The sequence below is a fragment of the Schistocerca cancellata genome, chromosome 9 (assembly GCF_023864275.1).
Source record: "Schistocerca cancellata isolate TAMUIC-IGC-003103 chromosome 9, iqSchCanc2.1, whole genome shotgun sequence".
Taxonomy (NCBI): Eukaryota; Metazoa; Arthropoda; class Insecta; order Orthoptera; family Acrididae; genus Schistocerca; species Schistocerca cancellata.
Window position 1 is genome coordinate 356,812,764 of NC_064634.1, and position 25,778 is coordinate 356,838,541.

General features: G+C 44.6%; 1 protein-coding gene across 1 annotated transcript in view; it reads left to right on the forward strand.

The window, feature by feature from the left end:
* Positions 1-25,778, forward strand: part of LOC126101410 (uncharacterized) — a 667,375-nt gene that overhangs the window by 548,481 nt on the left and 93,116 nt on the right. Inside the window, exon 4 of the mRNA XM_049912072.1 lies at positions 21-99. Coding sequence (XP_049768029.1) covers positions 21-99 — 79 coding nt within the window. The remainder of the gene's footprint in view (positions 1-20; positions 100-25,778) is intronic.

The window sequence follows — 25,778 nt, forward strand, 5'->3', positions numbered from 1 at the left end:
GGGCGGGCCCGCCCCCGCAGGCATGCTGCTGCCGGCGCCTCCGGGCCACCAGTTCCGGCGCGCCAGGAGCATGAGGACTACTACGCGATCCCTTCAGTCGTAAGTACACACCAGTCCACTGCGCCAGATGTCTGACTAAAGTCCCCTTCTTCACTTCAGGGTTCTGACCAAGTGTCTGCTCCATATTTAATTACGTCAACACCTGTTGTTGTTGTTGTTGTGGTCTTCAGTCCTGAGACTGGTTTGATGCAGCTCTCCATGCTACTCTATCCTGTGCAAGCTTCTTCATCTCCCAGTACCTACTGCAACCTACATCCTTCTGAATCTGCTTAGTGTATTCATCTCTTGGTCTCCCTCTACGATTTTTACCCTCCACGCTGCCCTCCAATACTAAATTGGTGATCCCTTGATGCCTCAGAACATGTCCTACCAACCGATCCCTTCTTCTAGTCAAGTTGTGCCACAAACTTCTCTTCTCCCCAATCCTATTCAATACTTCCTCATTAGTTATGTGATCTACCCATCTAATCTTCAGCATTCTTCTGTAGCACCACATTTCGAAAGCTTCTATTCTCTTCTTGTCTAAACTATTTATCGCCCATGTTTCACTTCCATACATGGCTACACTCCATACAAATACTTTCAGAAATGACTTCCTGACACTTAAATCTATACTCGATGTTAGCAAATTTCTCTTCTTCAGAAACGCTTTCCATGCCATTGCCAGTCTACATTTTACATCCTCTCTACTTCGACCATCATCAGTTATTTGGCTCCCCAAATAGCAAAACTCCTTTACTACTTTAAGTGTCTCATTTCCTAATCTAATTCCCTCAGCATCACCCGACTTAATTCGACTACATTCCATTATCCTCGTTTTGCTTTTGTTGATGTTCATCTTATATCCTCCTTTCAAGACACTGTCCATTCCATTCAACTGCTCTTCCAAGTCCTTTGCTGTCTCTGACAGAATTACAATGTTATCGGCGGACCTCAAAATTTTTATTTCTTCCCCATGGATTTTAATACCTACTCCGAATTTTTCTTTTGTTTCCTTTATTGCTTGCTCAGTATACAGATTGAATAACATCGGGGAGAGGCTACAACCATGTCTTACTCCCTTCCCAACCACTGCTTCCCTTTCATGTCCCTCGACTCTTATAACTGCCATCTGGTTTCTGTACAAATTGTAAATAGCCTTTCGCTCCCTGTATTTTACCCCTGCCACCTTCAGAATTTGAAAGAGAGTATTCCAGTCAACATTGTTAAAAGCTTTCTCTAAGTCTACAAATGCTAAAAACGTAGGTTTGCCTTTCCTTAATCTTTCTTCTAAGATAAGTCGTAAGGTCAGTATTGCCTCAAGTGTTCCAGTGTTTCTACGGAATCCAAACTGATCTTCCCCGAGATCGGCTTCTACTAGTTTTTCCATTCGTCTGTAAAGAATTCGTGTTAGTATTTTGCAGCTGTGGCTTATTAAACTGATTGTTCGGTAATTTTCACCTCTGTCAACACCTGCTTTCTTTGGAATTGGAATTATTATATTCTTCTTGAAGTCTGAGGGTATTTCGCCTGTTTCATACATCTTGCTCACCAGATGGTAGAGTTTAGTCATGACTGGCTCTCCCAAGGCCGTCAGTAGTTCCAATGGAATGTTGTCTACTCCCGGGGCCTTGTTTCGACTCAGGTCCTTCAGTGCTCTGTCAAACTCTTCACGCAGTATCATATCTCCCATTTCATCTTCATCTACATACTCTCCCATTTCCATAATATTGTCCTGAAGTACATCGCCCTTGTATAGACCCTCTATATACTCCTTCCACCTTTCTGCTTTCCCTTCTTTGCTTAGAACTGGGTTTCCATCTGAGCTCTTGATATTCATACAAGTGGCTCTTTTTTCTCCAAAGGTCTCTTTAATTTTCCTGTAGGCAGTATCTATCTTACCCCTAGTGAGATAAGCCTCTACATCCTTACATTTGTCCTCTAGCCATCCCTGCTCAGCCATTTTGCACTTCCTGTCGATCTCATTTTTGAGACGTTTGTATTCCTTTTTGCCTGCTTCATTTACTGCATTTTTATATTTTCTCCTTTCGTCAATTAAATTCAATATTTCTTCTGTTACCCAAGGATTTCTACTAGCCCTCGTCTTTTTACCTACTTGATTCTCTGCTGCCTTCACTACTTTATCCCTCAGAGCTACCCATTCTTCTTCTATTGTATTTCTTTCCCCCATTTCTGTCAATCGTTGCCTTATGCTCTCCCTGAAACTCTCTACAATTTCTGGTTCTTTCAGTTTATCCAGGTCCCATCTCCTTAAATTCTCATCTTTTTGCAGTTTCTTCAGTTTTAATCTACAGTTCATAACCAATAGATTGTGGTCAGAGTCCACATCTGCCCTTGGAAATGCCTTACATTTTAAAACCTGGTTCCTAAATCTCTGTCTTACCATTATATAATCTATCTGATACCTTTTAGTATCTCCAGGGTTCTTCCATGTATACAACCTTCTTTCATGATTCTTAAACCATGTGTTAGCTATGATTATGTTGTGCTCTGTGCAAAATTCTACCAGGCGGCTTCCTCTTTCATTTCTTAGCCCCAATCCTTATTCACCTACTACATTTCCTTCTCTCCCTTTTCCTACACTCGAATTCCAGTCACCCATGACTATTAAATTTTCGTCTCCCTTCACTATCTGAATAATTTCTTTTATTTCATCATACATTTCTTCCATTTCTTCATCATCTGCGGAGCTAGTTGGCATATAAACTTGTACTACTGTAGTAGGTGTGGGGTTTGTATCTATCGTGGCCACAACAATGCGTTCGCTGTGCTGTTTTAGTAGCTTACCCGCATTCCTATTTTCCTATTCATTATTAAACCTACTCCTGCGTTACCCCTATTTGATTTTGTGTTTATAACCCCGTAGTCACCTGACCAGAAGTCTTGTTCCTCCTGCTGTGTGTGGTGGAGGATACTTTGTGTACCATGTAAGGATATCGTTGTCGGTATCCTTGCCAGCGGGCTACATATCACCGGGCGTTAGCTGATGAGCCATAATCTTCTAGAACAGCGGTTCCCAACCTTTTTAACCGTGCAGACTACCTATTTCGTGAAAATGCTTAGGAGACTAGTAACTTCTATAAGTTAAAATTATAAATGTGTGTGTGTGTGTGTGTGTGTGTGTGTGTGTGTGTGTGCATATCACTAGGCCCAATTATTAACACGTACCATACAAGAAGGACTGAAAAATATTTATATTCTTTCATAAATAACCTTTTTTATTACATTCTCTTAGCAGTCAAACTAGATGAAAACTCAAAATCGAGTGGTCAGTGTTAAAAAGAACAGTACCCGCCACGGTAGCCGAGAGCGCTAACGCGCTGCTTCCTGGACTCGGGTAGACGCGCGGCCCCGGATCGAATGCGCCCGGCGGATTAACGACGAGGGCCGGTGTGCTGGCCAGCCTGGATGTGGTTTTTAGGCTGTTTTCCACATCCCACTATGTGAATACCGGGCTGGTCCCCACGTTCCGCCTCAGTTACGCGCGTCGCAGACATTTGATACACGTTCGCACTATTTCACGATTTACACTAGATGCAGACAGCTGGGGTACACTGTTTCCATCCCAGGGGGGGAGGGGGGTACGGGCTGGCGGCAGGAAGGGCATCTTACCGCCCCTAAAACTAACCTTGCCAATTCCGTTCTAACTCCGCCGACCCTGCGATCACTGCAGGACTATGGCGTAAGCAAAAGAAAGAAAGAAAGAAAGTGTTAAAAAGAACAGTGTTATTTTTGACATTGTTTGTCACCCGCGAGAGAATCAATATCTGGATTAAAACTGGTTAATTTTAGCTTCAAACCGCAGTCTGCATTCAGTCTATTCCTGTACGTATTATTCCAAAACATACACTTTGAAAGGTTCATTCACATAGTTTGTCGAAAAGTCCATCAAGTGTCTCAGTCAATAGTAATTCAGGTTATCTCCATAGGGACTGAGCAAAGTGGTGTACTTACATTCCAGAGACTGGGTTCAATCCTCGGATCAGCCATCCAGATATCGATTTTCTGCGCTCACTCACGTCTTTTCATGAAAATGGTGGGATGGTTCCTTCCTTCCCATGCAGTGGGAAGAAATCCAAGCAAAGCTCTGTCTCTAGTAGTCTTAGCCATGGACGGGACGTAAAACATCAACCATTCTACCTGTTTCAGGGTATTAAATGAGCAAAAGTCAAGCGAACTATTCTTGTGAATAACTGCATCCGAGAAACTGCTAGCTCGACAAATTAGAACGAGCCAGGTAGCGCAGTGGTAGCACACTGAACTCGCATTCGGGAGGACGACGGTTCAAACCCGCGTACGGCCATCCTGATTTAGATTTTCCATGATTTCCCTATATCGGTCTGTAAAGACCTCTTTGTCCACTGGACGTTAAACACTAATCTCCTCCTTCGACAAATTAAACGATCTGATTGCGGCACATTGCGTGTTTACGCCATGAGCAGCCTGCCAAGGCCGCGCACCAGCCCTGTAGTGCATTCCATACGACTGTGCACTTCTAGCCGCCTGGTGGCACACGATATTGGTCATTTTCAACATGTAAGATAAATTTCTGGCAAGCATTTCAAATCTTTTTTTCATTCTGTACTTGCTGATGTTGACGACTGACGAGTGAAACCCGGGAAGCTCTAGATAATTTTTATCTTATCTTGGCATCTCGGCCAACACTCACGGCCCACTACCATGTTCCTTACAGCCCATAAGTGGGCCACGGTCTATGGTGTGGGAACCGCTGATGTAGAACTTTCTGTAGCCTCCCGCCTTTTCCGACGGAGAGGGTAACCGCAAGACATTATCAGGTTCTTTGGTAATAAAAAGATGGCGTCCATTTACTTCCTTTATTCATATTCAAACTACAAAAAACACACCAAACTGTATCAGATTCATGTCTTTGATGATACTGACAAATTTTAAAGTTCATCCACTCCAAAAAAAAAAAAAAAATAAGCCATGGACCATTCGGCATTCCTATTCCGAAGAAATGTTTCCCTCAGTGCTCTACTGAACACTTCATAATGGCCTTGCGCGCTTCGTACTTGGAACCACGGACAGTAGACTATACGGTAGGGATCGATACGAACCGCCGCTTGGTTGCTCCCATTTGCCATAACGTATTGTATTATAACTGCGTTTACGAGCGAAAACGAGGTTGTTTAAGGTAGCGGAAATTTTTATTAGTGACTGACGGTTGACTCCAGTGTTACACCATAATTATCAGTGTACTGAGGTATTTTTACAGTAAATTTTTAAACGAAAAAGAATGATTTGCTTCGCGATGGCGGTTGTACTAACCACAGCAGACAACCAAGTAAGTTAGAAATTAAGTTTCATATCCAGAATGAGATTTTCACTCTGCAGTGCAGTGCGCGCTGATATGAAACTTCCAGGCAGATTAAAACTGTGTGCCGGACCGAGACTCGAACTCGGGACCTTTGCCTTTCGCGGGCAAGTGCTCTATCAGCTGAGCTACCCAAGCTCCTCCTGCGCAGGAGAGCTTCTGTAAAATTTGGAAGGTAGGAGACGAGGTACTGGCAGAAGTAAAGCTGTGGGGACGGGGCTAAGTCGTGCTTGGGTAGCTCAGTTGGAAGAGCACTTGCCCGCGAAAGGCAGAGGCCCCAAAGTCGAGTCGCGGTCCGGCACACAGTTTTAATCTGCCAGAAAGTTTCATAAGTTTCATATATTTCCCAAAACTAATGCGACGAAATGGAAACGAATAAATGCTTGTAAACGTGCAGATTTGTTTTGAGTTGAGAATGCTCGTGTATGCTCAGTACATTGCACCCATTCGAATTGTGAACGGGATTTGAAAAGTGAACTGTTGAATGTTGTTGTTGTCTTCAGTCCAGAGACTGGTTTTATGCAGCTCTCCATGCTACTCTATCCTGTGCACGCTTCTTCATTTCCCAGTACCTACTGCAACCTACATTCTTTTGAATCTGCTTAGTGTATTCATCTCTTGGTCTCCCTCTATGATTTTTACCCTCCCCGCTGCTCTCCAGTACTAAATTGGTGATCCCTTGATGTCTCAGAACATGACCTAACAACCGATCCCTCCTTCTAGTCAAGTTGTGCAAGATTCCTCTTCTCCCCAATACTATTTAGTACCTCCTTATCAGTTACGTGATCTATCTCATTTTGCTTTTGTTTATGCTCATCTTATACCCTCCTTTCACGACACTGTCCATTCCGTTCAACCGCTCTTCCAGGTCCTTTGCTGTCTCTGACAGAATTACAATATCATCGGTGAACCTCAAAGTTTTTATTTCTTCTCCATGGATTTCAATTCCTACACCAAATTATTCTTTTGTTTCCTTTACTGCTTGCATAATATACAGAATGAATAACATCGGGAATATTCTACAACCCTGTCTCACTCCTATTCCAACCATTGCTTCCCTTTCATACCCCTCGACGATTATAACTGCCATCTAGTTTCTGCACGAATTGTAAATAGCCTTTCGTTCCCTGTATTTTACCCCTGCCACCGCCAGCATTTGAAAGAGAGTATTCCAGTCAACATTGTCAAAAGCTTACTCTAAGTCTACAAATGCTGGAAACGTAATTTTGCTTTTGCTTAATCGATCTTCTAAGATAAGTCGTAGGGTCAGTATTGCCTCACATGTTCCAACATTTCTACGGAATCCAAACTGATCTTCCCCCAGGTCGGCTTCTACTAGTTTTTCCATTCGTCTGTAAAGAATTCGTTTTAGTATTTTGCAGCCGTGATTTATTAAACTGATAGTTCGGTAATTTTCACACTTGTCAGCAACTGCTTTTTTTGGGATTGGAATTATTATATTCTTCTTGAAGTCTGAGGGTGTGACTCATACATCTGGCTCACCAGATGGTAGAGTTTAGTCAGGGTTGGTTCGCCCAAGGATATCTGTAGTTCTAATGTAATGTTGTCTGCTCCTGTGGCCTTCTTTCGACTCAGGTCTTTCAGCGCTGTGTCAAACTCGGCACGCAGTATCATATCTCCCATTTCATCTTCATCTACATCGTCTTCCATTGCCCTCCAGTACATCGCCTTTGTACAGACCCTCTATGTACTCTTATCACTTTTCTGCTTTCCCTTCCTTGCTTAGAGCTGGCTTTCCATCTGAGCTCTTGATATTCATACAAGTTCTCTTTTCTCCAAAGGTCTCTTTAATTTTCCTGTAGGCAGTATCTCTCTTACCCCTAGTGATACATGCCTCTACATCCTTACATTTGCCCTCTAGCCATCCCTTCTTAGCCATTTGCACTTCCTCTGGATCTCATATTTGAGACGTTTGTATTCCTTTTCGCCTGCTTCAGTTACTGCATTTTTATATTTTCACCTTTCATCAATTAAATTCAATGTCTCTTCAGTTACCCAAGGATTTCTACTAGCCCTCGTCTTTTTACCTACTTGATCCTCAGATGCCTTCACTATTTCGTCTCTCAAAACTACCCATTCTTCTTCTACTGTATTTCTTTCCCCCATACTTGTCAGTCGTTTCATAATGCTCTCTCTGAAACTCTGTACAATCTCTGGTTTTTTCAGTTTATCCAGGTCCCATCTCCTTAAATTCCTACCTTTTTGCAGTTTCTTCAGTTTTAGTCTGCAGTTCATAAGCAATACATTGTGGTCAGAGTTCATATCTGCCCCTGGAAATGTTTTACAATTTAAAACCTGGTTCCTATATCTCTGTCTTACCATTAATCTGAAACCTTGCAGTATCTCCTGGCCTCTTCCATGTATACAACCTTCTTTTATGATTCTTGAAACAAGTGTTAGCTATGATTAAGTTATGCTCTGTGCAAAATTCTACCAGGCGGCTTCCCATTCCATATACATCTACTACTTTTGCTTCGCTTCCTTTTCCTACTCTCGAATTTCCAGTCCCCCATGACTATAAAATGTTCGTGTACCCCCACTATCTGAATGATTTCTTTTATCTCATCATACATTTCTTCAATCTCTTCGTCATCTGCGTGCTAATGGTGACTGAGTGTTGAAAATGGCTGAAAGAACACATATTGATGACGTTATGAGGGTAGAATACTAGGGCGACTGGAAGCTGGTCAAACACAGCAGTTCGTAGCATGGGCTCTCCGTGTGCCACAAAGTGTGATCTCGAGATTATGCAACGATTCCAGTAGACACGAAATGTGTCCAGACGCTACAGTACGGAACGTCCACACTGTACAACACCACAAGAAGACCGATATCTCACCATCAGTGCCCGCAGACGGCCACGGAGTACTGCAGACAGGCTTGCTCGGGACCTTACCGCAGCCACTAAAACAGTTGTCTCCAGGCACACAGTCTACAATCGACTGAACAGACATGGTTTATTCTCCCGGAGACCTGCAGGATGCATTCCACTGACCACTGGCCACAGGAGAGCGTAATCATTGGAACAGTGGTTCCAGGTTATGTTCACGGACGAGTCCAGGTATAGTCTGAACAGTGATTCTCGCCGAGTTTTCATCTGTCATGAACCAGGAACGAGGTACCAACCTGCCAACCCCTTAATGTCCTTGAAAGGGACCTGTATGGAGGTCGTGGTTTGATGGTGTGGGGGTGGGATTACGATTGGTGCACGTACACCCCTGCATGTTTTTGACAGAGGAACTGTAACAGGTCAGGTGTATCGGGACGTCATGTTTTACCAGTATGTCCGCCTTTTCAGGAGTGCAGTGGGTCCCACCTTCCTCCTGATGGATGATAACGCACGGCCCCACCAAGCTGCCTTCGTGGAGGAGTACCTTGAAACAGAAGATATCATGCGAATGGAGTGGGCTGCCTGTTCTCCAGACCTAAATCCCATCGAGCACGTCTGGGATGCTCTCGGTCGACGTATCGCTGCACGTCTTCAAACCAGTAGGACACTTCAGGAGCTCTGAGAGGCACTGGTGCAAGAATGGGAGGCTATACCCCAGCAGCTGCTCGACCACCTGATCCAGAGTATGCCAACCCGTTGTGCGGCCTGTGTACGTGTGCACGGTGATCAAAAAATGGTTCAAATGGCTCTGAGCACTATGGGACTCAACTGCTGTGGTCATAAGTCCCCTAGAACTTAGAACTACTTAAACCTAACTAACCTAAGGACATCACACACATCCATGCCCGAGGCAGGATTCGAACCTGCGACCGTAGCGGTCCATAGGTTCCAGACTGTAGCGCCTTTAACCGCTCGGCCACTCCGGCCGGCCACGGTGATCAAATCCCTTATTGATGTCAGGGTACATGCGCAGGAAACAGTGGCGTTTTGTAGCACATGTGTTTCTGGACGGTTTTCTCAACTTATCACCAATTCTGTGGACTTACAGATCTGTGTCGTGTGTGTTCCCTATGTGCCTATGCTATTAGCGCCAGCTTTGTGTAGTGCCACGTTGTACGGCACCACATTCTGCAATTATTCTTAATTTATGAGCATGAGTGTATATACCGACAGAATTTCACGGTGACTCTGTGTGCAATGTAGACGTTTTGTCCACAAATATTGTACTGCCCCACGTACTTCGACTTTGGAGTGCGTTTCCAACTGCCGCGCCGTTTTACATGTTAATCGCACCCCAGAAGAATTGTGTCTGCAGCCAATCTGAAACATGTATTCTCTTCTGAGAGTGCGCCAATCTTGTTGTGTAATGGTCATAGCGTGGGACGATATGGTGTAAGATACCTACTGGAGTCTTCTTGTGCAATGTCACTAGTCAAATTGTAACCCCCTTGCTGTATTCCAGCCACCAATTTTGTCAAACATTCTCGAAGTTCTTGCTGCGTCAATTCAGGGTAAAACCTCGAGCTTCCGGCGATTTCCTCCATCGTTTTCGTCAGGGGCAACTATCTGACAAAACTGCTGATGTGGTGGCCTTTTGTATCCCAAAGACGGCTTGTAATTGGTTGGTAATTACGTCAAGCTGTCGCAGATGGTTTCACGTCTGCGCTGGTGGGGACGCCGCTCCCGCCGTTGCGTAAACATTGCGACGAATATCTCTGGCTTTGGGCCACATGAGGCCACCACAGCAGCAGTTTTGACAGTCAGTTGCTCCTTATGAAGCCGACGGAAGAAATAGTGGAAAACTCGAGGTTTTACCCTCAACTGTCCCAGTAAGCAGTCCGAGAATGTTTTATACAACAGAGCTGTCGCGAAAGGCTTTGTTCTCAGCCAGGAATTTAATACAGATTTAACTCAGTCCCGACAGTGAAAACAGTCAACATCGTACTTGCACACGATCCAAATTAATTAGGAGACTGAGGAGAGTGGCCAAGGGATACCATTATAATTAAAACAGGTTAAAGCTAGGTGACAGGATATATTATCGTAGAATTAACAAACATGTAACCAAGAGACTAGACCCGAAATTTTAAACATAACTCAGAACTTTATGACGTTGCAATATTAACTCGATTTCTTGTCGATCTGTTTTGTAAGTGTGGTGGTGGTGGTGAATTTGTTTGGTAGCACCTGACGTGCAGGTAGTACTGGAGCGTGTGTCAGGGAATATGCATGTGGATGGGCACAGCTGAGCTACGAGAGGAAAGAAGATTAGACAGTGAGAGAGGAGAGTATTAGATGGACAGAGACAGGGGGAGACGGACATGGACAGAGAAAGAGAGAGGAGGCGATGGACAGAGAGAGAGAGAGGAGGAGGAGGAGGAGGAGGAGGAGATGGGCAGACAGAGGGGGAGGAGCAGATAGTCAAAGAAAGGGGGATCAGGCGATGAACAAAGAGAGGAGGAGAAAGAGTGTGAGAGAGGACGAGATGGACAGAGAGAGAGGGCAGGGGAGGAGATGGGCAGAAATAGGAAGAGGAACAGATAGTCAGAGAGAGGGGGCAGGGGGAGACAGATAGAGAAATGAGAAAGAAGAGATGAACAAAGAGAGTGGAAGGAGGAGATGGATGGAGAGAGGAGGGGAAGGGCAGATGGACAGACTATTTGTGTGTGGTTAGGAAACCGTATGGGGCTAGGAGAAATTTTATAATTTTAGTCCGATTTAAAAACATGGTATATTACAAATTTATTTGTGCTTAATTAATTATGTATGCTTTTTAATTTTGTGTGTGTGAAATTTTTCAATGGATTTTAGACATATTGATGAAACTGTAAGCGGGACAAGTGTTAAATTTCAGATTTATTTCCTGTCGTGTACTTAAATTCGTTGTCTTCAATTGTCCTAAGTAATAAATTCCTATTAATAAATTTATGGCGTCTTTCTTACTTCATAATATTTTCATTTCGGTGTGCTGATTATGCATTCATTAATTTATTCTTATGCAGTTGCTTATCAGAGCTATTTTCAAGTTTGCAATATTAAAATCGTGCGTTCGTGACTAAAGCTTCTACACTGAAAGCTTAAAGTACAACGACATCTACAAAACGATGCTCGTTCAGATACGTTCCAAAAAAATGTGCTCTGCCTTCATTTTTCCATTTGTTCTAGAAGTGATATGTATTGCTTTGTTTGAGGCCAATACCGCTCACTATATATTATTCAGTATGTTATAGTTTGAGTCATTGTCTTGTTTCACTAGGCCCGTTAGTACTGGTTTTGTTAAAAGTAGACAGATAGAGAAATGAGAAAGAAGAGATGAACAAAGAGAGTGGAAGGAGGAGATGAATGGAGAGAGGAGGGGAAGGGCAGATGGACAGACTATTTGTGTGTGGTTAGGAAACCGTATGGGGCTAGGAGAAATTTTATAATTTTAGTCCGATTTAAAAACATGGTATATTACAAATTTATTTGTGCTTAAGTAATTATATATGCTTTTTAATTTTGTGTGTGTGAAATTTTTCAATGGATTTTAGACATATTGATGAGACTGTAAGCGGGACAAGTGTTAAATTTCAGATTTATTTCCTTTCGTGTACTTAAATTCGCTGTCTTCAATTGTCCTAAGTAATAAATTCCTAATTAATAAATTTATGGCGTCGTTCTTACTTCATAATATTTTCATTTCGGTGTGCTGATTATGCATTAATTTATTCTTATGCAGTTGCTTATCAAAGCTATTTTCAAGTTTGCAATATTAAAATCGTGCGTTCGTGACTTAAGCTTCTACACTGAAAGCTTAAAGTACAACGACATCTACAAAACGATGCTCGTTCAGATACGTTCCAAAAAAATGTGCTCTTCCTTCATTTTTCCATTTGTTCTAGAAGTGATATGTATTGCTTTGGATTCTGCTTATCCAACTCGTGTTTCGATTCCGAATATTTCAGTTTGTTTGAGGTCAATACCGCTCACTATATATTATTCAGTATGTTATAGTTAGAGTCATTGTCTTGTTTCACTAGGACCGTTAGTACTGGTTTTGTTAAAAGTAGACAAAACCTTCTCAAAATCTGTCAGTCCCAGACATTCAATCTCAGATATCACGATAATTAATACACATTGCTCTGTTCTGTAATTTCCTCAATTTCTTCCACGAGCATTTGACTCAGTTCTAAAGGTAGCTTTTTTCTTAGCATTAAAAAAATTAAATTTTTTTTCTATGTAGATGATGACAATTTTAGTCAATAGAAAAACGTGTCAACTTTTGCCTACTTTACGAATGCAGTGGTTTTGGTACTTACTTGAAAGTAGGTTATATTCTCGAAACTACTACTGATTAAAAAGGAAAACATTAATTGTAGATGAGGTAGTTACTACCCTGCGTTATTATCCGCTTCACAGATTAGAAAGTGTGAAGCAGAAAATTTGGATATACAGCTTGTTGCCGATAGTGGATGTGAAGAGATAAAACTTTAGCACAAATACCAAAGAACTGCATAAGGTCATCAGTCCTTGTGTTCTACACTAGTGGCCTTAAAATAGCTACACCAACAAGAAATGCAGATGATAAACGGGTACTCATTGGACAAATACATTATACTAGAACTGACATGTGATTACATTTTCACGAAATTTGGGTCCATAGATCCTGAGAAATCAGTACCCAGAACAACTACCTCTGGTCGTAATAACTGCCTTGATACGCCTGGGCATTCAGTCAAATGGAGCTTGAGTAGCGAGTACAGGTACAGCTGCCCATGCAGCTTCAAGGCGATACCACAGTTCATCAAGAGTAGTGACTGGCGTCTTGTGACTAGCCAGTTGCTCGGCCACCATTGACCAGACGTTTTCAATTGGTGAGAGTTCTGGAGAATGTGATGGCCAGGGCAACATTCGAACATTTTCTGTATTCAGAAAGGTCGTACAGGACCTGCAACATGCGGTCGCGCATTATCCTGCTGAAATTTAGGGTTTCGTAGGGATCGAATGAAGGGTAGAGCCACGGGTCGTAACACGTCTGAAATGCAACGTCCACTGTTCAAAGTGCCGTCGATGCGAACAAGAGAGGTGAGCGAGACGTGTAACCAATGGTACCCCATACCATCACGCCGGGTGATATGCCAGTATGGCAATGACGAATACACTCTTCCAATGTGCGTTCACCGCGATGTCGCCAAACACGGACGCGACCATCATAATGCTGTTAACAGAACCTGTATTCATCCGAAAAAATGACGTTTTGCCATTCGTGGACCTAGGTTCGTCGTTGAGTACACCATCGCAGGCGCTCCTGTCCTTGATGCAGCGTCAAGGGTAACTGCAGCCACGGTCTCCGAGCTGATAGTCCGTGCTGCTGCAAACGTTGTCGAACTGTTCATACAGATGCTTGCAGACGTCCGCATCTGTTGACTAAGGGATCGAGACGTGGCTGCACCATCTGTTACAGCCATGCGGATAAGATGCCTGTCATCTCGACTGCTAGTGATACGAGGCCGTTGGGATACAGCACGGCGTTCCGTATTACCCTCCTGAACCCACCGATTCCATATTCTGCTAGTAGTCATTGGATCCCGACCAACGCGAGCAGCAATGTCGCGACACGATAAATCACAATCGCGATAGGCTACAATCCGACCTTTATCAAAGTCGGAAACGTGATGGTACGCATTTCTTCTCCTTACACGAGGCATCACAACAACGCTTCACCAGGCAACGCTGGTCAACTGCTGTTTGTGTATGAGAAATCGGTTGGAAACTTTCCTCATGTCAGCACGTTGTAGGTGTCGCCACCGGCGCCAACCTTGTGCGAATGCTCTGACAAGCTAATCATTTGCATATCACAGCATCTTCTTCATGACGGTTAAATTTCGCGTCTGTAGCGCGTCATCTTCGTGGTGTAGCAATTTTAATGGCCAGTAGTGTATATTATTTTAGTTGCAAAAAACCTAAATGCAGAATGAGACAAGCAACACTTAAAATTGACAGCGGATAGGAGAGGTTATCACTGCCTGCAATTCGCTTGTAATAATCCGCTGCTGGTTGAGGCTGCATCGAGTGCAAGGTACCCGCCGCGTCACGCTTCCATGCAGCAGCTGCCAGTTGCAACGCGTTGCTCCACACTGAACACACGCAAGCGGTGCTTAACGAGCTGGCCACCGACTCGTTTTAACTGCATTTCGTATGCGATTGCTTAACACAATGAAAGAACTGGCTATTGTACGTAACGCTTCGACGACCACGCGGTTTGTATTTAGTGCAGTTTGCTCATTAGCGCTGTTACCTGCAGCTGAACTCAAAGTTTAGCTTTCATATGAGTTTTTATTACGGTGTTCAACGTATAACGAATGCTCGCGTATAACAATGTATAGCACATTTCATTAATTTTGCAAAACCAGGAAAATATGTCTGGTTCCGAAAATGTTTGGAATCTAATTTCTGCGTCTAATTGTTGTACATACTCTTGTGCATTACCATACGCACTCTGAAAAGCACTGTACAGTGCATGGAATAGGCGACTTAGCATTGTACCACATGTTATGGATTTTTTCCTGTTCCAATCACGTATGCGACGAGGGAACAGGTACTGCTTCCACGCCATCGTCGGCGGTGCAATCGGACTTCCCTTGTCTTCACTGTCCCTATGGGGGCGAGTCGGAGGGCGCTGAAGTATATTATTCCAGATTCTTCACTTCGTACTGCTTCTTGAAACTTTGTAAGTAGGCTTTCGCGGTACAAATGGCGTCTGACTTTATTCATCTGCTACATTTCAGACGTGTTACGACCCGTGGCTCTACCCTTCATTCGATCCCTGCGAAACCCTAAATTTCAGCAGGATAATGCGCGACCGCATGTTGCAGGTCCTGTACGACCTTTCTGGATACAGAAAATGTTCGACTGCTGCCCTGGCCATCACATTCTCCAGAACTCTCACCAATTGAAAACGTCTAACTTTATTCGTCAGCAGTTTTCTTGACGCTCTTCATCGAGAGGTGACCATTTCTGCTGGCCTTCTTTGAATAAGTTCAGTACCAGTAAGGCCCCCCTCTTCCCCGATTCTTTAAGGAATCGAACTCGCGGACAACTGCTCTGTCAGCTGAGCTACCAAAGCATGACTCACGACCCGTCCTCACAGCTTTATTTCCACCTCATCTCCTACCTTCCAAACTTCACATAAACTCTCCTGCGAAATTTGCACGACTAGCACTCCTGGTAGAAAATATATTGCGGAGACATGGATTCGCAACAGCCTGGGGGATTGTTTCCAGAATGAATTTTAAATAACTCTGCAGCGGAGTGTGCGCTGATGTGAAACTTCCTGGCAGATTACAACTGTGTGCCGGACCGAGACTCGAACTTATCGTTGGTAAAATTCCCCTCCCTCCTCTCACAGTTGTCCTTTTAGCTTGCCGAAAAGATGGGTGTTGCATGGCGCAAGATTTGGGCTTTATAGGGGATCAGCATCACCCAATGTCTGTGAGGGATCGGTCAAATTGTGGCACCATTCGACTACGGCTGGATGCGACACTGCATTTTGTCCGTATACCGCCAGAATCTGACGGTGAATCTGAGTGCAATTTAGACTTTTTGTCCACAAGAATAATTGCCTCCAGCACACTTGAACTCTGGAGTACGTTTCCAGTTGCCGCGGCCATTTCTGTTGCGCTCTATGGTGCACCTGCAATTACCGCAGCAGAACTGAATCTGCAGGACGCCCAGCACACGTATTCTCTTATGACAATGCGGCAGTTCTTCCGTAATGGCCTCACAAGGAGAAGTCCCCAGCAATCGACTTTTTGAAACTGTCTATATGGTGATATAGAAGAAGATCCCTGGTACCATACACTGCAGCCATTCACGCTGGTGGGCCCTCGTTTGCAAATACACTCCTGGAAATTGAAATAAGAACACCGTGAATTCATTGTCCCAGGAAGGGGAAACTTTATTGACACATTCCTGGGGTCAGATACATCACATGATCACACTGACAGAACCACAGGCACATAGACACAGGCAACAGAGCATGCACAATGTCGGCACTAGTACTGTGTATATCCACCTTTCGCAGCAATGCAGGCTGCTATTCTCCCATGGAGACGATCGTAGATATGCTGGATGTAGTCCTGTGGAACGGCTTGCCATGCCATTTCCACCTGGCGCCTCAGTTGGACCAGCGTTCGTGCTGGACGTGCAGACTGCGTGAGACGACGCTTCATCCAGTCCCAAACATGCTCAATGGGGGACAGATCCGGAGATCTTGCTGGCCAGGGTAGTTGACTTACACCTTCTAGAGCACGTTGGGTGGCACGGGATACATGCGGACGTGCATTGTCCTGTTGGAACAGCAAGTTCCCTTGCCGGTCTAGGAATGGTAGAACGATGGGTTCGATGACGGTTTGGATGTACCGTGCACTATTCAGTGTCCCCTCGACGATCACCAGTGGTGTACGGCCAGTGTAGGAGATCGCTCCCCACACCATGATGCCGGGTGTTGGCCCTGTGTGCCTCGGTCGTATGCAGTCCTGATTGTGGCGCTCACCTGCACGGCGCCAAACACGCATACGACCGTCATTGGCACCAAGGCAGAAGCGACTCTCATCGCTGAAGACGACACGTCTCCATTCGTCCCTCCATTCACGCCTGTCGCGACACCACAGGAGGCGGGCTCCACGATGTTGGGGTGTGAGCGGAAGACGGCCTAACGGTGTGCGGGACCGTAGCCCAGCTTCATGGAGACGGTTGCGAATGGTCCTCTCCGATACCCCAGGAGCAACAGTGTCCCTAATTTGCTGGGAAGTGGCGGTGCGGTCCCCTACGGCACTGCGTAGGACACTACGGTCTTGGCGTGCATCCGTGCGTCGCTGCGGTCCGGTCCCAGGTCGACGGGCACGTGCACCTTCCGCCGACCACTGGCGACAACATCGATGTACTGTGGAGACCTCACGCCCCACGTGTTGAGCAATTCGACGGTACGTCCACCCGGCCTCCCGCATGCCCACTATACGCCCTCGCCTAAAGTCCGTCAACTGCACATACGGTTCACGTCCACGCTGTCGCGGCATGCTACCAGTGTTAAAGACTGCGATGGAGCTCCGTATGCCACGGCAAACTGGCTGACACTGACGGCGGCGGTGCACAAATGCTGCGCAGCTAGCGCCATTCGACGGCCAACACCGCGGTTCCTGGTGTGTCCGCTGTGCCGTGCGTGTGATCATTGCTTGAACAGCCCTCTCGCAGTGTCCGGAGCAAGTATGGTGGCTCTGACACACCGTTGTCAATGTGTTCTTTTTTCCATTTCCAGGAGTGTAACTGACGAAAAAAAAATCGGAATTCTGTGTGACGCAAAAGCGTTAAACAGTTGCACTAAACAGTCCGGTTGGCCTAATTATAATTATCTATTACAATATTCAATTATTTGAAAATTCCGGTCATTAAGTTAAAAAACAAAAGAAGAAATAATCAATTTTAACACACATCAAAAAAAGTTGTGTGTCACCCCTGTTTCCAGAACTCCTGAAGATAGACGTTGACTGTAAATATTGTATCACAGACACAGTTTCTTTGACTGTTCAGAGATGTCACTAAAACCGCGCAAAGATGTAAACAACCGTGCATGAGCAGCGCCCGATTAGACGGAGGGGGTTCGAAAGCCGATCAGTTCCAGACATTCCACCAGTAAGGAGGTACACGGCTCGTGTTATCTGTAGTTCAACCATGCCTATACGGTCAATTCCGCGGTTCGATCGCGTCCGCATTGTTACTTTGAGCCAGGAAGGGCTCGCAACAAGGAAAGTGTCCAGGCGTCTCGGAGTGAACCAAAGTGATGTTCGGACATGGAGGAACTGTCGATAAGATGCCTCACTCAGGCCTCCCAAGGGCTACTACTGCTGTGGATGACCGCTACCTACGGACTGTGGCTCGGAGGAACCCGTAAGAGCAACGCCACCATGTTGAATAATGCTTTTCGTGTAGACACACGACGTCGACGCAAACTGTGCGCAATAGGCTGCATGATGCGCAACTTCACTCCCGACGTTCATGGCGAGGTCCATCTTTGCAAAAAGGTTCAAATGGCTCTGAGCACAATGGAACTTAACATCTGAGGTCATCAGTCCCCTAGAACTTAGAACTACTTAAACCTAACTAACCTAAGGATATCACACACATCCATGCCCGAAGCAGGATTCGAACCTGCGACCGTAGCAGTCGCGCAGTTCCGGACTGAAGCGCGTAGAACCGCTCGGCCACCGTGGCCGGCTCCATCTTTGCAACCACGACACCATGCAGCGCGGTGCAGATGGGCTCATCAACACGTCGAATGGACCGCTCAGGATTATCATCGCGTTCTCATTACCGTTGAATGTCGCATATGCCTTCAACCAGACAATCGTCGGAGACGTGTTTGGAGGCAACACGGTCAGGCTGAACGCGTTAGACACACTGTCCAGCGAGTGCGGCAACGTTGAGGTTCACTGTTGTTTTGTGGTGGCATTATGTGGAGCCGAAGTACGCCACCGGTGGTATTGTACGGCTGTACGATATGTGAATGCCATGCTCCGACCGACGGTGCAACTACACTCCTGGAAATGGAAAAAAAGAACACATTGACACCGGTGTGTCAGACCCACCATACTTGCTCCGGACACTGCGAGAGGGCTGTACAAGCAATGATCACACGCACGGCACAGCGGACACACCAGGAACCGCGGTGTTGGCCGTCGAATGGCGCTAGCTGCGCAGCATTTGTGCACCGCCGCCGTCAGTGTCAGCCAGTTTGCCGTGGCATACGGAGCTCCATCGCAGTCTTTAACACTGGTAGCATGCCGCGACAGCGTGGACGTGAACCGTATGTGCAGTTGACGGACTTTGAGCGAGGGCGTATAGTGGGCATGCGGGAGGCCGGGTGGACGTACCGCCGAATTGCTCAACACGTGGGGCGTGAGGTCTCCACAGTACATCGATGTTGTCGCCAGTGGTCGGCGGAAGGTGCACGTGCCCGTCGACCTGGGACCGGACCGCAGCGACGCACGGATGCACGCCAAGACCGTAGGATCCTACGCAGTGCCGTAGGGGACCGCACCGCCACTTCCCAGCAAATTAGGGACACTGTTGCTCCTGGGGTATCGGCGAGGACCATTCGCAACCGTATCCATGAAGCTGGGCTACGGTCCCGCACACCGTTAGGCCGTCTTCCGCTCACGCCCCAACATCGTGCAGCCCGCCTCCAGTGGTGTCGCGACAGGCGTGAATGGAGGGACGAATGGAGACGTGTCGTCTTCAGCGATGAGAGTCGCTTCTGCCTTGGTGCCAATGATGGTCGTATGCGTGTTTGGCGCCGTGCAGGTGAGCGCCACAATCAGGACTGCATACGACCGAGGCACACAGGGCCAACACCCGGCATCATGGTGTGGGGAGCGATCTCCTACACTGGCCGTACACCACTGGTGATCGTCGAGGGGACACTGAATAGTGCACAGTACGTCCAAACCGTCATCGAACCCATCGTTCTACCATTCCTAGACCGGCAAGGGAACTTGCTGTCCCAACAGGACAATGCACGTCCGCATGTATCCCGTGCCACCCAACGTGCTCTAGAAGGTGTAAGTCAACTACCCTGGCCAGCAAGATCTCCGGATCTGTCCGCCATTGAGCATGTTTGGGACTGGATGAGGCGTCGTCTAACGCGGTCTGCACGTCCAGCACGAACGCTGGTCCAACTGAGGCGCCAGGTGGAAATGGCATGGCAAGCCGTTCCACAGGACTACATCCAGCATCTCTACGATCGTCTCCATGGGAGAATAGCAGCCTGCATTGCTGCGAAAGGTGGATATACACTGTACTAGTGCCGACATTGTGCATGCTCTGTTGCCTGTGTCTATGTGCCTGTGGTTCTGTCAGTGTGATCATGTGATGTATCTGACCCCAGGAATGTGTCAATAAAGTTTCCCCTTCCTGGGACAATGAATTCACGGTGTTCTTATTTCAATTTCCAGGAGTGTATATCGGCAGCATGTTGGCGTGGCATTCGTCTTCATGGACGACAATTCGCACCCCCATCGTGCACCTCTTGTGAATGACTTCCTTCAGGATAACGACATCGCTCGTCTAGAGTGGCGTGTGTGTTCTCCAGACATGAACCCTGTCGAACATGCCTGGGATAGATTGAAAAGGGCTGTTTATGGTCGACGTGACCAATCAACAACTTTGAGGAATCTACGCCGAATCGCCGTTGAGGAGTGGGACAATCTGGACGAACAGTGCCTTGATGAACTTGTGGATAGTATGCCACGACGAATACAGGCATGCATCAATGCAAGAGGACGCGCTACTGGGTATTTAGGGTACCGGTGTGTATAGCAATCTGGACCACTACCTCTGAAGGTCTCGCTGTATGGTGGTAGAACATGCAATGTGTGGTTTTCATTAGCAATAAGAAGGACAGTAATGATGTTTATGTTGATCTCTATTCCAATTTTCTGTACAGGTTCCGGAACTCTCGGAAACGAGGTGATACAAAACTTTTTTTAATGGGTGTATTCGTGCAATGGGGTCAAAAATGTATTTTTGGTAACAATGTGTATTTTTGTTTGCCGCAGTAATTGTCACACAGACATTTAAATTATAATCTAAATACCTATTGCACCACGGACAAAATAACGCAGATGAAAATCTAAATCAAAGACGCGTTTATAACTAAAACGACATTCAAGCAAAATGTGAGATAGATGTAATGAACGCAATAACGTGAACGAAAAAAAGGTGATAAGACAAGAAAAAATTAAATCAAAATAAACACATAAAATTAATTAAAAACACATTAACAAAGATTTCAAGTGGAGAAAGAATGATAGGAAGAAAAATGAGAGCGAACGAGGAAGTTAATATTATGATTTTAATTATGCGACAATGGAATGGAATTAAAAAATTACATTTAATTGAATGAAAGTAATGATCGAAGTCATTTTGATAGATATTTAAAATTAAAAAAATTGTGCACCTGACGAGAATGAAACCCACAACTTCATGTATGTGAAACTGTAATTCTATCGATTAAACCACGTAACCTGACTATATGTAACGTAAGTTTTTTAATGGTACTGAGTGCCACATAAAATTCCGGATTTTTTTTTCGTCAATGACTTTCAAATGAGGGCGCACCAGGCCATTACCATACAGGTAGTATCACAAAGTCGATCGCACCCCTTGGGACCTCTCCTAGTTAGCGTGAGACTTCAGGATAGACTTACTTCCTGAAGTTACTACGTACAACTTAACGTAAATTGTAGAGACGTGAGGTCACGTTGTTATGCAGAACAATTTCTTGTTTTCAGTTTCTACGTTACTTAAACTGTATATAAATCAAAATAATGTACAAGATACTATATTTATTAATATTTTCATTAAAGGCATGAAAAGGAGAGGAAAAGAAGTAAATTTGGGATTGCAGGTAATTTCCAGGAAGGGACTGTAAGGCCTACACGAGAACTGCGTGGACAAAATTAGATACTTTTATTATTCCTAAAGACGAAGAAGCATCGTCGTCGTGCAGCATGCCACTCTGGCAGCCACATGTGTACTATGTGACTGTGACAAACGTGAAACTGTTCAGAAGTCAGTCTTCTCTCCCAATATCAGAAAATCAGTCAATCCGTGCACGAATACATCCAAAGTCTCCGAACTGATCAATTTTGATCGAGACAGTCATCTCTTACAACAGCTCAATATTGAGATACTCAGGCATATAAACAGGCTCCATGATTTGACGTTATGGAAAACAATTTTCCTTTGTCCTACCCTCTCCTGGCTTTTACAGGTCCACTTGCTCACAAGTATGCTTGTGATTCACAATATTGAATGAAAATTTGTTCACCTCCTGGTTAGCCAATTAAACAGAAATTTTTCCCGTTCTGACCGACCGCCGTGTCATCCTCGGCCAAAAGCGTCATCAAATGTGGTATGAGCCGCGCGTGATCAGGACGCTGGTCTCCAGGTCGTTGTTGTGTTTCTTGACCCTGGAACCGCTATAATCTCTCTAGGGGCTCATTCCACTCACCATCCTGGAGGACTCGGATTCGGGCTATGACTGACGATAGGCCCAATGCGACAACGTTTTTATGCCCGTTTCGTACATTCACTGCCAATGGCCTGTTCTCGTCCAGCCACTTTCTTCCTTCACCGTAAGGGTTGGCGCATTACTGCGCCTCTCCTCTGTACTTCCACCATCGGAGGGTGGCCCGGACCTTATAGTTCCACCACCACACCTTCAAAGTGCTATGCTCGGCTGTTATTCAGCCGTTGCTTTGAGTCTCCTCTCACTTGTCCACCGAGAAAGTTGGACCGAATCTGAACCGGTGACGATGTGTACTACTAAACTGTCACAAAAAAGGTCTTTTCAGTACTTCGTCTACTCACCTGAGGATGGCCGGACGTCTCTGGGCCGAAATATCGTGGCAGAATGGTGATGGGACCCGGCTGCAAACCCGAAAATTACTGGAAGAAGAAATACGTCAGGAAAATTTCAGAAGTCACAAGTACGACAGTAATTGTAAATTATTCGCTGCAGATGTTTCCTCGGGTTGCTTACAGTCGTTTTTTAAACACATTGTTTGACCTCAAATATCGCACTGTGCAGGTTTAATAATTTCGTCTCTTGTAGGAAAATATTTCCACATATAACTAGATTATTGTTGATTATTGACACACGACTACACAAAAAACTGAATATAAAATTTCCATATTTCACTTTTTTACGTTGTATCGCATTTGCACAATACGCACGAAGAAGTCAGCATTCAAGAACGGACAATAGACTTGGAGCTCAAAACGTGTTTGTCACATGTGTAAACAGCGTAATTCCAAAACAATAATGACGAAAGATATAACGGTCATCAGGATTAGACATTAAATGTAACATAAAAAATCTAATACTATTAATAGCAATTATGTTTACAACTAGTCCATATAACAGAAAACGAAGTGGCGTTGTACAAATTATGCTAATTCGTAACGCCTACTCTCATACACAAATCGGAATGTTCTGGCAAGTGACTTGTTTTTACGTGGTAGACTAAAAATGTTTTTTCTGCTGCAGTTCTCGTTCAGTTACTTTGCTCTGAGTTAAGAGCACCTCAAGCAACAACCGCTCGGTAACAACAGTACACAAAAAAGAACAGGCATACAAAGACAATGGAAAAGCGTGCAAGCGTTCTGTAATACATTATCACTCTCGGGCTAATCATTCAACTTGAAGTAACCACTGTTACTACCTACAATCTTGAATGCCACTCTGGCAGCCACAAGTGTACTATGTGACTGTGACAAACGTGAAACTGTTCAGAAGTCAGTCTTCTCTGCGAATTAATACCTCAATTTTTAAGTTTAATATAGTAATTAGAAAATAAATCAACTTGTTAATTAAGCTGTTCGCTCTCCAGATTCAGTTCACAATTAATTGAGTTGCTCTGTTGTTTGTGCCTTTGGCATGCAGGACAACAATACTACCTGAAGTGAAAAAGGAAAAAGTATATAGAGCGGCAAATTGCGTACATTTTCAGTCCACTGATACCAACACAAGCTTCTATATTTACATCGACTATGCTTGTGCGCCGAATTCTTGGAAAACAAATCCTCACTAACACACTTTTGTTAAAAGTCACAAAATAATTAATTATGCAGAAACTCACATCTGGAATTCTATTTTTACAATACAATTCAACTATTATTGGTAATAAATGAGAGGGAATGCCTGTTATCTATAAGAGCAATAAAAGCTGAAACCAATCTGCATTAGTAACTGGTTTTACCTCTGAAATAAAACGCGCTACCGCCACTCACTCAACATCACAGTTAACATATTTACATACTTTACATCAGTCTACTCATAATTTGGCTACTGTGGTTAGTGGAAACACCATCATACTGAAAAAACAATGTAAAGTACTGCTGATTATATTTGTTAAATAAGGGTCACCTAATCATGGGAAATGTTGTAGGAAGTAAGGTTCATAAATGGAAGTCAGTTTTACAACTACCAAACTTTTACTTATATTTAAAAACCAACATGAAATCTTACTGCAATACTACTCGAAGAAAGATTGAAGCTATCATAAAAAATTGAAGCTAATCATGTGGGACTTTGACTGAAATCATTAGGAAGAATTAATAAAGAACGAAATCAAAGGTCCTCATCTGCCCAGCTTGTATTTTCAAATTAACAAGAGAAACAATCCAATAAATTACATAAGATGCACAAAGATACAGTGAAATACAGGCTACTCGGAATACTGACTGTGAAATATGAAACTAACATCTTGCTATCAGCAAAGGGGAAACTTATATCTTGAAAGTGCACAGTTGGGATGGGACGAAGGAAAGGAAGCGAATGACAAGAATTCAAAGTTCTCTGTTCTCAGCTCAACTCTGTTGAAAGGTCAATAGCGTGACTGCAGCTAATGTAACGAATAGGAATGTTTGTTGAAGCTTGAGACTGAGAGGAATGCTGCAAAAATTTCCCCAACAGTGTGTACAAATATGCATAAACGATTCATTAGGCTGGTACTGAGTCTGGACGACCTTTTATTATTGATGGACATAGCATACAAAGCCTCTAGTAGGGCTGTGGGGGGCGGGGGGAGGGGGGGGCGGCAACACACAAGATCGGACGGACAGAAATTCTGTGAGATCATATGAATTTTCTGACATTTCAGGGAAACGAAAACGCGGGACTCTTGTTGATATCATGCTGAACATATGCTTGTCACATCTTAAGTGAGCTCTTAGGGGCTTAAGCATCCTTGTGCAAATGCAAAGAGAATTGCACTATGAAACCAGTACTTCAGAATTCGGCGAGGGAGCCCTGTGAACCTCCCAAGACTGCCACTCATGTCTTCAGGAAAGCTCTTCTGCTACGATAGAAACACGGGTTGTCCAGGAAACCGCTTCATTATGTGAGAACCTTTCAACCACCTCCTAACAGATTTTACGCTCACTTTTATTTATGAAATAAGTATAACTGAACTGATATAGAATTGTGAAGGGATATGTACTAGTCATGCTACACAGCACAGAGAGAGCGATCATGTTTAAGTGCGCTTTTTTGTAGATAAAATTATTCAACGAAATATTAAAGTGGATACATCTTTGATTTATGCATCGAAATTCGCCCATCCTGAATGCTCAGTTACAGATGTGACCATTCCCGTGCGCCATCTCTATATCAACATCACAAACATAGGAACACTGCATTTTACCCAGAGCTTTGGTGCTGCGTCTCGCATATTCATACCGAGCTGGGTAGCCCAGTGGTTAGCACCCTGGACTCGCATTCAGCGAAAGTCGACGGTTCAGACCCTGTCCGGCCATCCTGATTAACGTTTTTCGCGATTTCCGTAAATCGCTTGAGGCAAATACCGGGTTGGTCCCTTCAAAAGGGAACAGCCGCTTTCCTTCTTCATCCTTTTTCTAATCCGAGCTTGTGCT